Here is a 19,872-nt window from a genome sequence, read left to right on the forward strand (position 1 = left end):
AGCCCGCACCGGTGTCCTGGTGATGGTGGCTGGAAGTCACAGCCAGCCTGCCAGACGTCCTGAGCTCGGAACTCAGTCTCCCTGAACAGCCCCGCCAGGCAGGGACTGTGGAAGGAGATGCCCACTTCCTCCTCCTGGGCAAGTAGCCCTTTTGAGGGATTAGTTCATAATCTATTAGGCCTCCCTGTTGTGGTCCCTCCAAGGCTAGGCAAGTCCAGGTCAAGCTTCACAAAGTTACCTTGGAAGAAAAGCGCTGAGGAAAGAGACACTGATGGAGGAACCAGTCCTGGGCTGCGTGCCATTTTGGTTTTGATGTGAGCCCCTCCCGCCCCATTCACTGTGCCCCAGTGCCCAGCCCAGGGCTCCTCACCCACCACATGCCCGACTTGTCCACAGTTAGAGAGAAGGCACACTGCTGCTTATGCCAGTGGGTTTGTAGCCAATGCTAATTTGTTTTAAAAAAAATCCTGGAAATTCATAGATCTTCACCAAAAATGACCTAAAAACACTGAACTGTTTATCACTCCAGTACCATCTACCACTTGGAGGGAAGTTTTTATCCTCTATCAGTTCTGGGGTTTCAGTGGTCTCTTCTACTTTCCTACTTCATTTTTATAGTACCCCTGTTATGGGCTGAACTCCGCATTGCTACACCATTATTCCTGATAAGCCCAGCCCCTGGCACTGGGCACTCTCCACAGTTGTGTGGAGTGGTTGACAGTTTCCTTCTGTGGTGTGACATCACTCTCCTGAGATGACAGCCACTTCCTGCTTTTCTGGAAGGGAAACTAGGCATAGAAAGATTCAAAATTGCTCCCGAGTAAACTAAGGCAAAGCAGTGCTCTTATGCAAACCCGTGGGCCTGAGCTCTTGTCATCTGGTCGGCTGAATATCAGATGCTATCAACACTTCCAAAGGTTGTGTATTCCTCCCACACAATGCCTCCTGTCTGTAACCATCAGATTTATTTTTATATTTATTAAGCAGTAAGCAAACAGAGTTGGGGGAGATGACCTAAAATGGTTTTCTTTTGGAATAATATTTTTTAAAAAATCAAATAACTGTTATCACTTTAAGTTGCATGAGGCTGAAGCTGCACCTGGAGAGGAATTTAATTTTCATGACATGCAAAACTGATTAGGCAGTGAACTCTTTCCTCCCCCTTCCCCTGAACACATTTATAAACTTCAACGGGGGTGAATTCCATCTAATACTCTGAAAACCATTTCTCATCTCACAGTTTACCCAAATCATGTGCATGACTGCAAGAGGAAATAAACAAGAAATCTTTAAGCATAGATAAGCCACAATGGATAGTTAATCTTGTACAGACAATCCAGCATTAAGGCTAATTTGATCTTTTAAACATTTTATGGGAAACAGCTGTTGAGTTTTCTCTAGAAAAGCCCACAAGGTTCCATAACCCCATAGGCATACAGCCTCGACAGGCAGGGCTCCATCAGGCTCCTCTTGAACTGGGCACTCCTTCACGGAATGCATGTGTCTTCACTTCCTGCTGCTCTGCACGCACGTCACGATATCTGGCAGAAGGTGGTTTCTGTTTTCCTTGGTGACCTGTGGGAAGAAGTGAGAGAACAGGCTTCAGAGCTCCTTTCCTCTTCTTCAATCTTGTGCTAGGTAGCTCTCTAAAAGAAAAGCCTGGAAGGCTGGGAGAGGGTGAGGTATGTTTTGTTACCCAGGCAGGAGGCCCAGCTCTTCAGGAGCACTCAGAAACAGGACAGGTATCACCCAGTCCCAGCATCAGTTTCTGCCAAGTGACAGCTGAAAAAGTCAAAGTGGGTTTGGAGCCCAGACAGATTTCAGCCAACCATGGGGAGAGCTGTGAAGTGAGTCCAACGAGGCACACCGGGACGGATGATGGGCACACAGGACCAGGCAGGACCCCTGAGCACGACCTGTCCTGAATGGAAGGAACTCAACTGTTGGAGTGAAGCGAGGAGGAGAGCCTGGGAGCCAGCGGGGCCCAGGAGGGCACCCAGCAGAGCAGCAGTGAAGCGCCCAGAATTGTGGGATGCTCAGTCATCTACTCGCCTCTCCACAAACATCAAGTGCTCATTTGAAAGATGGAGAAGTGGGAGAGCCAGAGACGTGAGGGTGCCTCCGTACAGACTGTTACTCAGGCCTCCTGACTGCAGTGTGTTCTCCAACACTTACACCATTACAAAATCAAACAAAAGCAACAAAGAGTTCACCAGAGCTTTACCCGATGATCTGTTTATTTTTCTTTCACTACCACACCATCCCGAGTGCCCTAGGGTAAAGGAAGGGCCATCTCTGCTCCCATCACGGTGCCTTCCTACTTGGCCCATATAATATCCATCCACTCAACACACGCTGATGGGGTGGAAGGGCAAACAGGAGCCAGGCACAGAGATGCGGATAGAGAAGCACCACAGGTAAGGACCCTGACCTCATGGAGCTCGCAGACCAGGACAGGACAGGCATGAACAAGGACAATGAAGGAGTTGGGGGGGCAGGCAGGAACAGGGGCATGTGTGGGGTCAGGGGCAGGAAAGGCTTCCAGGGGTGCTTAAGCCTGGATGTAATTTCGACAGGTGAACCATGGAAGAGGGGCTGAGCCAAGGTTCCCGGTAAGAGCAGGGAGTGCATGTGGAAGCCTTCTGAGGTTCAGGGTGGTTGTATCTGAAGAGGGGGCCTGGCATACAATAGGTGCCAATACATGTCCGAAGAGGAGATGCAGAGCGGACCTCGTCAATTCTGGTTCCTGGCACCTGCTCACCCTTCTTGGAAGAGTGCTCTGGTTGTCTTTGGGAGACTGTACGGTCTAGGAAACTTGCCCCCAGCCAACAAGTGGGCAAGCCAGGCCCTGGCAACTTCTCTGAGATCTGTACCCCAAGAGGAGGGACTGAGATCTGCACCCCAAGAGGAGTGAGCTCACGCAGCAAGTGCCAGAAGCTGATCCCATTTCTACCGGTCCTGGCTGCGTCAATCCTGTGATCCCATTTCTACCGGTCCTGGCTGCGTCAATCCTGGGATCCCATTTCTACTGGTCCTGGCTGCGTCAATCCTGGGTGGCTCTGGCTCCACTTGAAATGAGGACAGTCAGCTTTTGCTTTGGCTTCATGGGACAGCTCCAAAGCCTATAAGGCTTTTTGATGCTGTTTTCACTTAAGTTAGCCAAAGTCCATTCCTGTTGTTTGCATTCAAGGAATCCACCTGAGGTAGAAAGGAGGCAGCACAGAGGTGGGCACGACGGGGGCCCTTTTCTTCCACTCTGAGTTCAGCAGTGATTGCAGTAGCTTCTGCCTCCAGCCAGGCTCTGTGAGAGTGGACTGTGACACACAGCTGGAGAATTTGCTCTGGTCTTCTATGACACAGTACGGTGACTACAGAGTAAATAACAAGGTAGTGTATATTTCAAGATAGCTAGAAGAGAAGATTTTGAATGTCATCACCACAAAAATGATAATTTAAAGTGACAGATATGGAAATTGCCCTGATTTGATCATTATACAATGTATATATGCACTGAAACATCACACTGTACCCCATAAATATGTACAATTATTATATCAATTACAAATTAAAAATTAATTTGAAAATTAATGAGCAGAATGCAAACACTCCAATATTAATATTTTGATAATCCCTTTGATTTCCCTAAGATTATTTCTGAAAATTATGCAATAAAATGTTGATGTGCAACTCTCTGCAGTATTCACTTATGATATTCCCTGTTGAGAAAGGCACACTCCCAAATGCAAGAACAAGGATCACAGCATCTGCCAACCTCAGGAGTCTTTGCCTTATGTGAAATTCTAGTCTACTTTTTATTCAACAGCCAGAATTTTGGTTGCAGAAAGCCTTTCCTGAGAAGCTAATTAGAAGAGGGAACTGGGAGCTGGGAGCAGGAAAAGGAAATAAAGAAGACTGCAGAAAGAAGAAAGTAATCCCAACCATTCTTTTTTTCTGCACTGGAGCCTTAAGAGAAAGAAAGGAAGCTGAGTGAACCTGAACCCTTGCACCTGCCCAGTGGCTGTAGGGGGGCCCTTGGTAAGAATTTATCCTGGGCACAGTGAAGATAAGACTGTGAGCACTATGGGGTCAGAGGCCACATCTCATTCATCCTGTGACCTCCAGATCCAATCCCTTGCTTATTAGGAATGTTGGGGGCCCTTCCCACAGTTTCAAGGAAATGCATGTGGTTTTGTTTTGCTTTCTTGCACATAGTTGTATACTAAGAGGCATTTCTTCCCCTGCCTGCTCCATCCATGTTTTCAGGTCTGGGGTTGTTAAAGTCAGAACATAAGCAGGACCCAGTATCTGGTACTGCATCTGTGCCCAGCAGATGAGTCAAGTACTGTCTCTCGCGGTACCTAGGCCAACCAGATGAGAAGACAAATTTGTGATATCACCACCTCAACTTCTTATTTAAACAATCAAGAAGCGGGAAGGGGAGACTGAGCAGGGCATACAGACACTGATCATATTAAACAAGTTAGAAGGCAGTGAGGTAGCATGCAAGCAGCCTGGAAGATCAGATAATACCCACTCACTGCTGCCAAGAACATGTGCACCCCAAGGTCTAAACAAGAGGCTTAGTCATACTATGAAGCTGCCAGCTTGAAAAAGAACTAAAGTTGTTGATAACATTTTCAATGTTATGACATTAACTAGAAGGCAGCAAAATCAATCAATGACACACTCATTGGGATACAATGGGATAAAACTCAATGGGATACAATGGTAATAACCTCTTAGAGTTCTGAAAAACAAATTATTGAAGAACCCATAAGTCACCTGCTATGACTTGACTGTGTCCCCCACATTTCATGTGTTGGAAACTTAACCCCCATGCAAATAGAGGTGGGACCTTTAAGAGGTGATTAGGTCATGGGGGCAGCCCTCATGAATGGATTAATGCCATTATAGTGGGAGGGAGTGAGTTATGGCAGGACTGGGTTACTGATAAAATGATGTCTGGTTCTCCCTCTCTATTGTTCACTGCTAAAACTCCAGTGGATAGAACAGTACCTGACATACAGTGCATGCTCAATATTTACCAAATAGATGAATAAAAATACTCCATCACCAATTTCTTCTACTGATGCTTTACTAGGTAATAGGAGGTGCCAAAGATTGTATCAGTGAGATTTTATTTTCCTTCTCAGGTACTGTTCTTTCTTTTCTTTTTTCAGCTATTTTTTTTTAACACATCAGAGAATGTTATCGTTTTGCCTCAACTGTCAAACATAATTCTTCAAAAGTCAACAGAGGAAGAAAAGCCCACTACACTCACTCAGAGTTTTACTCTTCCCATTGTTCTTTCTTCCTTCCTGATGTTCCAGGTCTCCTTTTACCATTTCCTTTCTGATAAGAGAACTTCCTTTGGCCATTCTTTTAGAGCAGTTCTATTATGACAAATTCTCTTAGTTTTCCTTCATCTGTGAATGTCTTATAGAATTATGAGTCGACAGTTGTTTCAACACTTGGAAAATGTACCACCTCCTTCTGGCCTTCATGGTTTCTCCTGAGAAATCTGCTGTCACTCATATTGTTTTTACCCTATAGGTAAGGTGCTGCTTTCCTTTCACTGCTTTCAAGACTTTAATTTTCATAAGTTTGACTATGGTATGTCTTGGCATGACTTTGAGTTTATCCTCTTGGGGTTCACTGAAAATGTAGGTTTATGTCTTTTGCCAAATATGACAAAAATGCAGCCATTACTTCTTCAAACACTTTTTCAACCCCACACTCATCTCCTGGTACTACAATGATGTGAATGTCACATCTTTTGTTATAGTCCCACAGGTCCCAGAAACTCTGTTCATTTTGTTCATTACTTTTTCTTTTAAGTCTGCTCTTTGTCAGGTGATTTCTATTGTTCTACCTTCAAGTTCACTGATTCTTTCTCCTGTCATCTCTATTCTGCTGATGAGCCCATTCAGTGACTTTTTTATTTGGCTATTGTATAGTTCTAAAATTTTCATTTGATTCTTCTATCTTCTAGGTTTTTGCTGAAACTTTCCAGTTCTTGCTGAGACTATTTTTCATTTGTTTCATGTGTATCTGTCATTTTATGAAGCATTTTTATGATAGCTGTTTTCAAATCCTTGCCCTGTAATTCCACTATCTGAGTCACCTTGCTGTTGAGATCTGCTGATGGCCTTTCCTCACTCAGGTTTAGGTATTCCTGATTCTTGGCATGACAAATGATTTTCAGTTGTGTCTGTTGTGTTGTTCCTTAGGTCCTTAGGTTCCTAGCCAGTCTGTCTTTTTCTCTTCACTTTTCAGGTCTTCTTATGCTTGTATTATAAATAACATCCTTAGCAGGAAAAATAAACACAAGTGTGTCTACTCTATCTTGTCTAAAACTGGAAGAGTTCTCGGGTGTTTTTGGAAAGTACTCTGTTCACCCAACGTTATGAAGAATAAGTCAAGATAATATTACTAATTTGTGTGGTATATTTCCCCCATATCATGAGCTCAGTCTCATCTTCACACTATGCATATTCATTGGAAAGTACTCTGTTCACCCAACATTGTGAAGAATAAGTCTAGATAATATTACTAATTCGTGTGGTACATTTCCCCCATATCACGGGCTGAGTCTCATCTTCACACTATGCATGTTCAGCTGGTAGCAAGGGGACGCTGACTCTGACCCCTTTTCATAGCTCATTTTCTTACCTGGAATGTTCTCCCTTCTTTTTCTCATTTCCTCCTTCAAGAGCCAACTCAAGAACCCCTTCCTTTGGACACCTCTCCCCACTACCACTGCTCACATAGATCTCTCCCTTCCCTGCCCCTAGATTTTGATTGCCCCATGGTCTGTTTTTCTTGAGGGCAGAGATCATGCCTCACAGGTGCCTAAACGATGGACTAAGTACTGAATGTGAAGGGCACTCTCAAAAATGGATTCGGATACTTTATTGCATGTGAGCAATGGAAAGAACCCAAAAATATATCTAATCCAACACCTAAGTTTGCAGATAAAGAAAATGAGGTTCTTGGCCAGGCACAGTGGCTCATGCCTATAATTCCAACACTTTGAGAGGCTGAGGCAGGCAGATTGTTTCAGTTCATCAATTCGAGATCAACCCCGGGCAACATGGTGAAACCCCATCTCTACAAAAAATGCACAAATGAGTCAGGTGTGGTGGCACATGCCTGTAGTCCCAGCTTTTTGGGAGGCTGAGGTGGAGGATGGCTTCAGCCTAGGAGGCAGAGGATGCAGTGAGCCAAGAGCATGCCACTGCACTCCAGCATGGGCCACAGAGACTAACCTTGTCTCAGAAAAAAAGAAAATGAGGTTCTTGATTTATAAAACTGGAAAAGGCCGGGCACAGTGGCTCACACCTGTAATCCCAGCACAGATTACTCTGGGCAACAGAGCAAGACTCTGTCCCTCCCCCTCAAAAAAATAAGTTAAATAAAAAATAAAATAAAACTGAAACAGAAGGACCACACAAACCCCAAAGCAACAACAACAAAAAAAAAACAGGGTATGTCAGCCCCTATCTCTTACTTAATTAACTCAAAGCTAATTGTTTTATTTACAGATCATTAGAAGCAATGATTATCTTGCCTGGAGAATAATTTTGAGTCTCAGAGAGCGGAAGAAATGTGGTATGATCCTAAGACACAAAGTCTGTTTCTGGGCATCACAGTCAGCTCCTTTCAATCCTTCCTTAGGACTGTTAGATTAGATTAGTTTGTGGAACTAGCCAATCCCTGGAGTCTAACACTAGCAATTTCCCGGTCTTCCAGCCTAGAAGCTATCTGACCTCAAAACTAATTTTCTTTCATGATCTTTCACTATTCATTGCCTTGATTTCCATGGAAACTCTATAATCACAACCAAAAATGTAAAATAAGAGAAGACGACATGAAACTCTGAAGAACCCCACAGACTTTTCAGGGCTCTCAAATGTCACCTCCTTGAAGAGACCTTCCCTGATCGCCCTTGCTACTCCTGCCCCCAACTACCACATTGCCTGGTTTCTTTATTTTTGCCTTTATCAGTATCTGAAATTGCTTAACTTATCTGTTCACATTTTTGGTATTCAGCTCCTCCATTAGAATGTAAGCTCCATGAAAGCAGGGCCTTGGTCAGTCTCGTTCACCACAGTATCCCAAGACTTAGAATGACACCTAGCATACAGTAGGTGCTCAATCACTATTGACCAAATGAATGAATAAATAAATCAATAAAGAAGCGCACACATTTTTCCAAGTCTGGCTGGTCTAACCCTAATGGCTGTTTACCACCACACTCCAGGATTCTTTGGTGGCAACATGTGGATACTGCCAGTGGGCCAAGGTGACATTTTACTCAGTGATTAAAATGATCATGAGGAAGGTGCTCACGGGTACTCACTCTCCACTCCCCCTGATAGGAGTGGCCCTGCCTGCCTGACTTGTTCACTTGGCACTTGCAGGGCCAGGGAGCTTTTAAACTGGGGGTGGGGAGTGAGGTGTGTGAGCAGAGCTCAGCCAAGAGCACAGCTACCACTGACTCAAAGAAACTAAGGGCAGGGGTTGGGGAGAGGCAATATCTGACTGAGAGGAAAACAGAGGGACAACAGGGAAAGAAAGGCAAGAATTTAGACAAAGTGCCAGCAATGCCATGAGTCCCTTACGACTGGCTCAGACGCTGCCACTGGTCAACAAGCCCTAGCCCCTCATCTCTCACATGTGGTCTATAGCAGTGCTTCTCAAAGTGCGGGGGACCTAAAAACCACGTGAGAACTTGCCAAAACAGACCATGGGGCCATCCCCCAGAGTTTGACTCCTTGGACCAGGGCAAGGCCCACTCCCAGGTGATGCCCATGCTGCCATTCTGCAAGCCTCACATTGAGTAGCACACCCTACAGATGCACTAGTGAATGTAGCAGCCACACGAGACCACAGAGCACCTCAGATGTGGCCAGTGTGACTGAGAATCCGAATGTTTAATTCAATTTAAATTTGATTATTTATGTGATTAAATAATTCAATTTAAATATGATTAAATTTATTAAACATAAATAGCCAGATGTGGCTAGTCGCTACTGTTCTGAGCAATGCAGAGAGCACATTTCCCTCACTACTGGGAAGTTCAACTGGACGGTGCTGCTCTTCAGCACCTGGAAGCTGTGTCTCCCAACACATCCACAGCCTCTTCTCCCCACAAGCACAAGTAGGTCAGCTTTAAAAGGGAAATCTTTAAAACAAAACAAAAAATATTTGCCTCTGTATCCCAACCTGGCGCCTTTCAATCTGAGAAGAGATAAGCTTAGAACAAGCACCTTAGCTCAGGCAATTCTGATGCCAGAGAGGTCCTAGTGTCTGGTGAGGAGACGGAAGAAAAAAGCAGCCAGAACAACTGGGACCGTCAGGAGGCCCCCCCATAAGCGAGTTTGTTTTTTCATCAAGTAGAGGTATAATTTAAGTTCTATACATTTCTAGAAAATTAGACTCACCTACATTTCAGCATGGAAGGGAAAAAATGTTAACTCAAAACCAAAGATATATTTTAGAGCCATCTGCTATTTTAGATCATCTGCTCCATTTCCACTGATTATGGAGGACTGGCTGTACTCACATTAAACACCTTCACATCCTTTCTGTTTCTGATTTCTTCTACAAGAGCCAGTGGCTTTCCTTTAGGAACTGGGATTGTGCCAAGGATTATAGTCCCTGGGGTAGACAGCGTCTGACGAACAGCTTGAATGAAAAGCTGACTGAAGAGCTCCATCTTCCCAATCTCATCGATGACGCACACTCTTTGCCCTGGGTCACTGCTGCAGTCGGCCTGAGAATGACAAAGACTTTCACTGGGACATCAGAGTCACATTAATCAAAGGGCCCATGGGTCCCACTCCCCAATCACTCACCAATGAGGTAAAAAAGACAGAAACCTTTTTATTGGATTTCAAAAAGTGACAGCATCCCACAGACCACCGCTGGTACTGTGTGGGAGGGGACTGCACAAGGGTGAGTCCCAGGAGCTGGGAATCATTAGGACTCTTGGAAGCTGGCAGCTATGCCTGTCACCAGTGGGATGTTCAAGGAAGTAACGGACATAAATTGGAATAAAGTCATGAGAAAGAGAATCTGAGATCTAAAGGATGCAATTGTACTTACTTTTTTTTTCCCCTTTAGCCAAGACTTGTTTCCTTTTAATTTTCACTTTTTTCCAACAACGCTTATGGACCAGATCATGAAATACACAAACATCTGCCTAGAGCAGGTATCTCCCCCCCAGCACGTAGGGAATCTCATATGGCTCAAAATGGAAAAAAGAGGCCATTATTATCAACAAAGGCTCCCACGCTTGCTGTCTCACTTTTTTTAAGCCTGAGGTATTTGGGTGCCACTTATTTTCTGGTTGTACATAAATATAAAGCTTGATCTCTGTCTTGGATCCCCTCTCTCGAATCACTCACTCTGGGGGAAGAGAAGTGCTATGCTGTGAGGATACTCAGGCAGCTGACGGTGAGGTCCACATGGTGAGGCACTGAGGCCTCATGCCAACAGCCAAGAGGAAATGAACCTGCCAGCAACCACATGAGCAAGCTTAGAGGCAGGGTCCTCCCAGGCAAGCCGCAGATGACCACAGCCCCAGCCAACAGCTTGACTGCAACCTCAGAACCCCAGCTAAGCTGTACCTGGATTCCTGATCCTCAGATACTGTGTACAATAATGTGTTTGTTGTTTTAAGCTGCTAAATTTTGAGATAACTTGTTCCATAGCAACATATAACACACATGTCCTCTATAGAAAGCCTTCCTGGGGAAGGCTGACAGGACTTTGGTTGATTCTTCCCTGGGAGGGACACAACAGAACATGTAATAAACACTTCAATGAATGATGAATGACAAATACACCTTATATATGTTTGTATACATGATTATTTTGAAAACTGTATGTAAAGCTGATTTACAAAGTATTCTTCACTACAGTTCTGATTCCTTAAATGATGACAGCAATATAGTCCTAGAGGGCATGTCTGAGTTAAGCTAGATTTTGTTCAAATTCCAAAAGCCAAAGCAGCGTATGGTACAGTGTGGCTGGTGGTAGGGATCAGTGGCAACCAGGGACAGCCAGTGACAGACGGGGCTGCGGGCCCAGATCCTAAAGGCCTTCGAAGGCACACACAGAGGTGGGAATCTTCTCCCACAGCCGAAAGAGTCTAATCCAGGGAGGATCACAAGTTGTGCTAGAAAGACTGCTGGCTGTGGAGTCAGAAACAAATGTTAGATTTTGGAATAGACAAGATAAGATAGTGGGTGTCTAAACCCCAGTTGTGATTGCACGGAAGCAGTACAGCAGTGTTTTTCAGACTTTTAAGTAAACAGTACTCTATTTTCCTACTGCATATTGTACACTTATGAAATATTTTTCCATTCATTTTATTAGCTAAAAGATCAATAAGGAGTCCACTGTAATCACCCAAGAGAGGTCTGAACAATCTCCACACTTCCGTGTTTCTGACACGCTTCATTTTTGCCTCTCTATTAAGTTTATCTGTACACACGCCTGGTCTCCCCACTTACGGCAGGTACATGGTTGTCCTCATCTGCATCCTTCCTGGGGAACTCACCGATGTCCCAGAGCTGAGAAGTGGGGAGCTCAAGGAGCAATGTCACCCTCCACTGGTGGGGTCGGGGAGAAGGGCAGAGCATCTATGAAGTAAGTCACTACTTATTCCAAGTTTTTCCTCCAAAACGAAAGCCATATTTGGGAGAAATAAAACAGCTATCAACCACCTGTCTATGATAATAAAAACAGACAACTGTACAAGAAGGTTTCTGTCTTCCTGGGGGCATGCCACTCCAACTGACCCGACTGTTCCCAAGTGCTGTGGACATTTTGCTGCCCCCAGAGACGAAGAGTAATTGTGGATGCCATTCCTCTGGAGGCTGTCATCTAAAAGCCAAAATAAAACTTATTCTGGCACCTCAAAATGACAGTTTTGGAAGGTGCCAAATCAGACAAGAAGTGGTATGAAAGAATGTGTGTACACATGCACATGTATTTATTTGACTATATACATGAGGGTAGTAAAATGCACGTGGCCATGTGTAAATACACATGTACAGGTAGAAAGTGTGTGGCTCTTCAACAACCAGCCTTCCTGCAATCCTCTAGAACATTCACCAGTGAAAGCTCATCGACATTTATTTAAGTTTCAGCACAAAAGAATTTGGACACACATGTATACATTACTTTCTACCAACTGGAAATCCTCATTTTAAAACCTTAGCTTACATAAAATCCTCAATCTGTCCAGAATTGGGGAATTTTATAATCCAAGAACTTCAGGAATCTCCAAAATAAATCTGTGATTTTTAATTAAAAATGCAAGTTATTCATATTCAGTTGAGAGAAAGATGTCAGCTGCTGAGCCACTCTGAAGCATGTAGACACTCAGCTTGCTTTTCTAAATAGTACAAGATCATACACTCAAGGTCTTAAAAAAAGAACCACTATAACGTGTAACATGGTTTTATTTCTATATAAATTCAAGCAACTTTAGAGGGAAACAAAGAAATAAGTAAGTAAACAAACATTCACCCCCTTTACACTGTTCTAAATTGATAGAGACACAGACTTAGAACAATAGGGGCCCAGGTTTGAAGACGGTCAGGAACCCCTCCCCCACCCCCGGTGTGGGGAGAGTCCTAATGAGCTCCCAGAGAAACTCCACCTACAGCTGCTGGAGTAAGGAGTGTGTAAAAACTGTAGGTGGCTCTCAGCCATGTGGTCAGAATCACGATGTACACACCATCTGGGGTGTACACACCAACTGGGGAGCACCCTTTCCTCCCCTCACAGCCTCTCCTCAGAGGACAACCCAGGCAGCATTGCTTCCTAGTGCCACACCTCAGTCCTATGTAACACACTAGCCTTCCTGGCCACACCCCTCACAGGCTTCCACTTCAGCTGATTATAAATGTTCAGCCATGAAGCGCACTTTTAGTTTCCCTGTTCCGGGAGAGAAGATATTTCCTTAGATAGAGTCCTAAAATTGACCAGCCAGGGATAAGAGAAGCTACGAATAATTTTATAACTTTGGTTACACTCACCTAGTTTGCTTTCCAGAAAGATTAGAACAACAAATATCTTCATACCAGTTATATCAGAGACCTGAAAATAGTGTGATTTTTTTGGGTCCTTTATTTTTATATGTACTTTTAAAAATACAAAGAACATATAAATATAAAATAATTTCATTTAACCAAAATATCAAACTGAGAGCAAGCTAATCCAAGTGGTCTTTGCCTTCTTCTGAATTATTTGCATAATAAATATTTCTAGTGGTATTAATGTTAATTTTAGGAGGACTGTTTGGATTGTTTTATTTTAATATCAGACACACAGACTAGCTCCTGAGCTTACCCATCTGAGACAGCAAGTATTGAAAGTCATGAAAGTGAATAAGGAGTGTCTATCAGAAGTTAGGCAGCAAAACTGCAGCCCTTCCCCAAACAACAGCAAGTTCTAGGGAAGCAGAAAGGCAAATGGTGGTAACAGCAGCCATCTCTGAGCCAGCCCACAATTCCTCACCCACTGAAGTTATTAGCTAAAAATGCAGGGCTCCGGTCATATTTTATATGTGTTTATTCCAAGCCTTCAAGTCTCATAATCCCTTTGCTGTCTGGTGGCATATGGACTGTGAGTCTCCAGGGCATAGCCAGGACAAGGTGTCTAGACTGCCCGACGGCGCCTGGTAACCCGGCCCTTCCCCAGTCAAGAATACTCTGGGCAGAAGCTGCTCCCCCAGACATGTCAGAGATCCTCACCCCGGCACACAGACAGACTAGCTCTGAGGCTCTTCCTGGATGTCCTAAATGGCCTCTCGGGACTCACAGGGGCTCACCCACATGGTCACCTGACTGAAGAGCGCTTGAATGGTAGCCATGGGGTTTTCCAAGCTATCTTGGGACTGAAACAACACCTCCTGGCTGACAGTCAGTCCAGTGAGACGGAGAGCCCAGTACTCCTTGTCCTCCTCATGCTCTGAGCACTTGGGACTGGCCGGCACATTTGGGCTCCTGGGACTCCATGACAGATTACTATCCCACTCCGGACCCCAGCTCCCTGGCAAACACAAACCAAATTGTGATGGGAGGCTCCTCTCAAGGTACTGCCATCCACCACCTCAATTAACTTCTCAAGAAAATAATCACTGCAATTGCTCTGCTGAGCACCTCCTAGGAGCCAGGGGCCAAGGCACTTTACAAGCATTACATTCGGTCCTCCTAGCAACTTCACATAGCAGGTAACAGCATCTGTTTCACAGATGAGGAAAGGAAATTAGGCATTAAGGGATTTACTCAAAACTCACTGAGAGCACAGTGACAGTGCTGGAGTCAAACCAGAGATCACCTGACTTCAAAGCTCTCTTCCACACCCTGTGTGCAATACGCCTCCACACTTTGATTCTGAAATAAAGAATAGCATCTAGGAAACTGACCTAACCATGAAGAAACTGCTTTCCTCTCCAATAAGAACGAACAGCACTCTGGTGTTTAGGGATCTACGGAGGCATAGGCACAAAACCTCAATTTATTTGGAGTAATCATATTGCTCTAAATTACTCGAAAATAACTCATATTTTGGGTCTGAGAATAATATCACCAAAATCATTTCATCAAGTATGGATAGTGAATGGCCCACTGCAGTAGGCAGATATGATAAAGTAAAAGGACTTCTCTCCTCTACCAGGAGCACACCCCGAGCAGACGGTGGAAGAGTTATGACCAGGTATCCTGATATGTCCACCTTCCTGCCAGTGTTTACAAAAACCAAATTAAAAAAAATTTCACTTGCTTAGTAAAAATTTTCATCAATATTTAAGCTTTTGGTAAATGTTTAGTATCTCTGATACCTGACACCGTTTTCATTAGAAACTGCCTGAGGAGAAAGAACTGATTGTTTTTCCTATAATAAAATGGTGATGGCTTTTCTAATGGGGAGGTAACCGGATACAAATAGAGAGAAGTACAGCTTAGAGTGGAAAAAAGCTTAACCATTATGGCATTTTTTTTAGTTCAGCTTCAATGTATAGTAATTTTATGTTTGTTAATTACTGCTCACCTTGCTAGAGAAACAATTTCAAAAGGGAGTAGTTAAATCTGCTTGCCAATTAAGGCCTCAAGAGAAAATTATTTTTATCTTAAGATGATCTAATAAAGTTTAGATAGAATTAGAATTGGCTAGGGGAAATCTGATGAGGAGGATGCGCATGGACTCACACTATCTCCCCACTCACTGCTCATTAGTGTCAAAGAAAAAAATAGTAACTATACAGTGGAGAAATAGGACAATTCCTTGATCAGATAATCAAAATTAATATCACTAAACATCACACACCTCCAGAAGAGATACTCGAGAAGGATGCATCATCACTTATGACTTATGGAGTATTCCAGCTGAATTTGGTCATGAGGAAACATCAGAAAAACTCCAAAAGAGGAATGTTCTTTTAAATTGGAACTATATTCTTTACAAATGTCAATGTCCTGGAAGACAAAGAATGACTGTGGAAATGTTCCAAATTAACGGACGCTATGGAGATGTGACAACTAAGTGTAACATCTGGAGGAAAAGAAATGTTACAAAGAATATTGTCAACTGATGAAACTAGAACACTAACGATAGATTAAAGTATTTTTTCAATGTAAGATTTACAGAGGTTGATAACTGTATTGATTATGTAAAAGCATATCCTTATTTTTAGGAAAAATATACTGAACATTTAGGAGTAAAGTACCTTGATGATTGCAACGTATTCTCAAATAGTCACCCCCTTCCAGCTTATATATTTATACACACACACAAACACAAACACACACACACACAGAGAATAAGCAAACAAGGCAAATGATAAACATAGGTGACTCTGGATAATGAGAGTATACAGGTGTTCTTGCACTATTCTTACACTTATAACTTTCTCTAAGAGTAAAATTTTATCCAAATGAAGTTAAAAAAATTGTCAAAAAAAGAAAACACACACGTATGTACTTTCTCAGTACCAGATTCAAGAAAACAACCAACTCACCCTGTATGAACTTCCTCCTAATGGAGTGTGGTTTTAGACTGATACGCACGGGAGGCGAGACAGAAGGAAATGCTGGAAATGGGACAAAGTGAGAGGGAAAAAGAAAAACGGCAACAGTTTATACAAACTCAACCCCAGTCCAGCTTAAGGGACATGTGACTTAAGGAGCATGCAACTTTTCTGTGTTTCTTGAGAGTGGACTGCAAGAAGAAAGACATGAAGGTGTCATAACCCAGGGCAAAAGCCTGCTTAGCATCTAAATCCACAGAATCTCACCAACAATCAGAAATAATAAAGTCTCAGTCTCTGCTCAATAGAAATTATGAAGATTTGCCATGACAAATCTTGCAAAATGAACTGCAGAGTCAACCTCATGCTGAATTTTCACCTCATTTTCTTATGCTGATTCACTGCAGGAATGTCCTTACTGACAGTTTAAAAACTGATTTTCTGTTTGCGCCAGATAGCTTTTAATTTCCCTGGCTGATCCTGCATTACGTACTTGTAATACATGAGGTAGAGAAACAGAAGCTGAGAGAGAACAAAGAATCAAATGCCACATTTGCTAACAGCAATGACGGAAATTCTAGCAATGCTGAGGAGCTTGTCAATCTTTCAAGAATGGATCCTGACTAGAACTTGGTTTTTCTACATTCTTTCTAAAGCCAAGTGGCCTGAGAGTGACCTAAGGAACACTTCCAGGTTGAGTCTAAAAAAACAAAAACAAAATACTTTTCCCTAGACAGGAGTCCTCTCACCTTCAAAGGAAGTTTCTAAGATTTTCCAAAGCAGAGCCTATTTCAGAACCAAAAGTAGATCCTGCTCTCAAAAACAAATATACTTTAAAGACTTACTTTAATCAAAACAGGAAAATACAAGGTTCAAACTATGTTGGTTTTCCCTGGGTGTTCTGATTTTAGCTTACTCTTCCTTTCACAGATCTTTGTAAAAAATGACACTGTTCACCTGGAAAACAGGGCTTTGAGTAGATGTCCTTTGTTCTTTAAAACATTATAATCTATTGTCTCCATTTTGTGTGAGTAGGAGATATGTTGAAAATCAATAAAATGTTACATCTTACATTGCATCAAATTTTAATAAAGCATTCAGGGTAGCTATCAAAAAGGCCATTATGAAAAAGGCCAGCATTATCTTATCAGCCTTGATCATTAGAAAACAGAAAAAACAATCCTAATTCCAGTAGCACCAGAAAATAGGAGAGCCCTATGAATAACTTCACCAATAAAAATTTTAAAGAAATAAATGGAGAAAGAGAAACATGTTTTGGGCTGTGGAGAATTAAGATTATCTGAAAAATTAAGACACCCTTTATGTCAAAATAACTATAGTCCCAATCACTCCATATAAGACATTTTTTTAAATGGATAGTAAAGTCTTGATTCTATAGTTCACTCCAGCTCTACCACTTACACAATCAGTGTGTCCCTGGGCAAGTAACTTTCCATTCTATGCCTCAGTTTCCTCATCTGTAAAATAGGAATAGAGTGATAGTGTTCTGAGGATTAAGTGAGTTCATGCCTGGCACGTAGTTCGCACTCAATAATAGTTTACTATTACAAGTGCCACCATTTCTACAGTTTCTGAACAAGGCCATTTTTTGAAGAAGAAAAATAAAAACGATTACCATGGTAATTAAAATACTATGGTACTGATGCAAGGATCAAACAGATCAATGGAAGAGAACAGATAACTCTGAAACACTATACATACAAGCACACATAGTTTTAATATAATTAATTAAGCATAAAAAACTAATTAGAAATGGGTTATTTAACAGTTTTAGTAAACTGGCTAAATATCTGGAAGAAAATCAGCTGAGAATCTCATAGCATATTACACTCAACATAATCCAAAATAATTGAAAACATAAATGTTTAAAAAAAGCATGCAGAAAAAGAAATATATAGGTAAAATTTTATATAAATTTGGAATAGGGACAGACTTTTCTCTACGTTGAAGGGAAAATAATCACCAAAGTGAAGTGCTAAACTGAGAAAAACAGAATCAATAATATAAAAAGGCTATCTGCTTTATAAAACATCTATTTAAGCCCAAAGAAAATAAATGGGAAGAGCAATGGATGAACAACTAAAATTAAGGAAAACTTAATGAACAACTGAAAAACATTTAACCCCATTAGTAACTGAAAAATGCAAATCAAAACAAAGCAGTGTGTTGAAAATAAGTAGAGCACTCAGGGCTGGCACAGTGCAGCAAGAAAAGCACACTCACACCCTGGCAGTGGGACACAAAGTCAACGCAGCACCATCAAGACCTTGAAGGTTCACACCCCACCATCTCAGACTTCACCTTTTAGACCCTCCCCAGGGAAACAATCATGGCTAGAGAAAAAGATTCATGTATAAAGGGTGCTTTGTTGCAAGGTTACTTACAATGGTGATACGGAACCTGAATGCCCAACACTGAGGGAGTAATAGTTAAATCAAAGATGAAAACTCATACCATGAAATAGGATGAAACCACTAAAATCTCCCAGCTTTGAAGATTAGCATGTTGTGAGACCATTCCCATGTCCCTCAATCATATTAAGGGAAACACACCAAGCCTATGAAACTATACATAACATTTTCCCTGATCTTGAATGACTGAATAAATAAACCAGGTATACAAAAGGGGCAGAAACAAAATAAGCTAACATTGGCTAACTTAGTGATAAGATTATGAGTTATTCACATTGTGTTTTTTATTTTTATTTTACATTTTTTATAATTTTTTAAACCATGAATATCTAGAACTTGAATACTCAGGAAAATAACAAATGTTGACAAATAAGGAAAGAGTTAACTCATGGAATGAAAAAAATTAACAGTCAACCCTACTAGAGGCTTTCCAAAACCTTCCTGAGTCTAGAACACTTACCACACACACTCTATTTTTCTTTATTTCTCACGAGCGACCACGATGCTCAGGCTCCATTCCTGCCTAAAGAAACGTAACCAGGCTAGGCACAGTGGTTCACGCCTGTAATCCCAGCACTTTGGGAGGCCAAGGTGGGTGGATCACGAGGTCAGGAGTTCGAGACCAGCCTGACCATGATGGTGAAACCCCGTCTCTACTAAAAATACAAAAATTAGCCAGGTGCGGTGGCAGGCACCTGTAATCCCAGCTACTCGGGAGGCTGAGGCACAAGAATCGCTTGAACCCTGGAGGTGGAAGTTGCAGTGAGCTGAGATGGCGCCACTGCACTCTAGCCTCCTAGCTGACAGAGCAAGACTCTGTCTCAAAAAAAAAAAAAAAAAAAGGAAAAGAAAAATAAACAAGAAACATAACCAGAGCAGTTTTGCAAGGTGAACCTGGGTTGTGCCTGGGCCTCCTGAGCCTCTCCTGGAGCTGCTCTTCAGCTCCCGGCCACTTTTTTTTTTTTTTTTTTTTTGAGATGGAGTCTTGCTCTGTCACCCAGGCTGGAATGCAATGGCACCATCTTAGCTCACTGCCACCTCTGCTTCCTGGGTTCAAGTGATTCTCCTGCTTCAGCCTCCTGAGTACCTGGGACACGGGCGTGTGCCACCATACCCAGCTGATTTTTGTTTTTGTTTTTAGTAGATACTGGGTTTCACCATATTGGCCAGCCTGGTCTCAAACTCCTGGCCTGAAGTTATCCACTCACCTCAGACTCCCAAAGAGCTGGGGTTACAGACATGAGCCGCTGCAACCAGTCCCAGCCACATCCTTACTTCCCCACCTGCAAATAGGCATAGCCCTGCTTGGCCTAATTAGAGAAGTACTTTTTTCTTATTTTTTTGTAGTATTAAAACACACACACACACATACATACAACCCTCAAACTATCTTTC

At 42.5% G+C, this 19,872-nt stretch overlaps 1 protein-coding gene across 2 annotated transcripts in view; it reads right to left on the reverse strand.

The window, feature by feature from the left end:
- Positions 1-943: 943 nt before the first annotated feature.
- The window catches only part of NTPCR (nucleoside-triphosphatase, cancer-related), a 28,202-nt gene continuing 9,273 nt past the window's right edge, over positions 944-19,872 (reverse strand). The window contains exons 4-5 of one of the 2 annotated variants that reach the window (XM_003824483.4): positions 9,569-9,778; positions 944-1,575 (exon numbers count right to left, since the gene is read on the reverse strand). In XM_003824483.4, the coding sequence (XP_003824531.2) occupies positions 1,507-1,575; positions 9,569-9,778 (279 nt within the window). In that variant the 3' untranslated portion in view covers positions 944-1,506. The remainder of the gene's footprint in view (positions 1,576-9,568; positions 9,779-19,872) is intronic. The other variant, XM_057300139.2, reaches the window with a different exon arrangement.

Source organism: Pan paniscus, chromosome 1, assembly GCF_029289425.2.
Source record: "Pan paniscus chromosome 1, NHGRI_mPanPan1-v2.0_pri, whole genome shotgun sequence".
Classification (NCBI taxonomy): domain Eukaryota; kingdom Metazoa; phylum Chordata; class Mammalia; order Primates; family Hominidae; genus Pan; species Pan paniscus.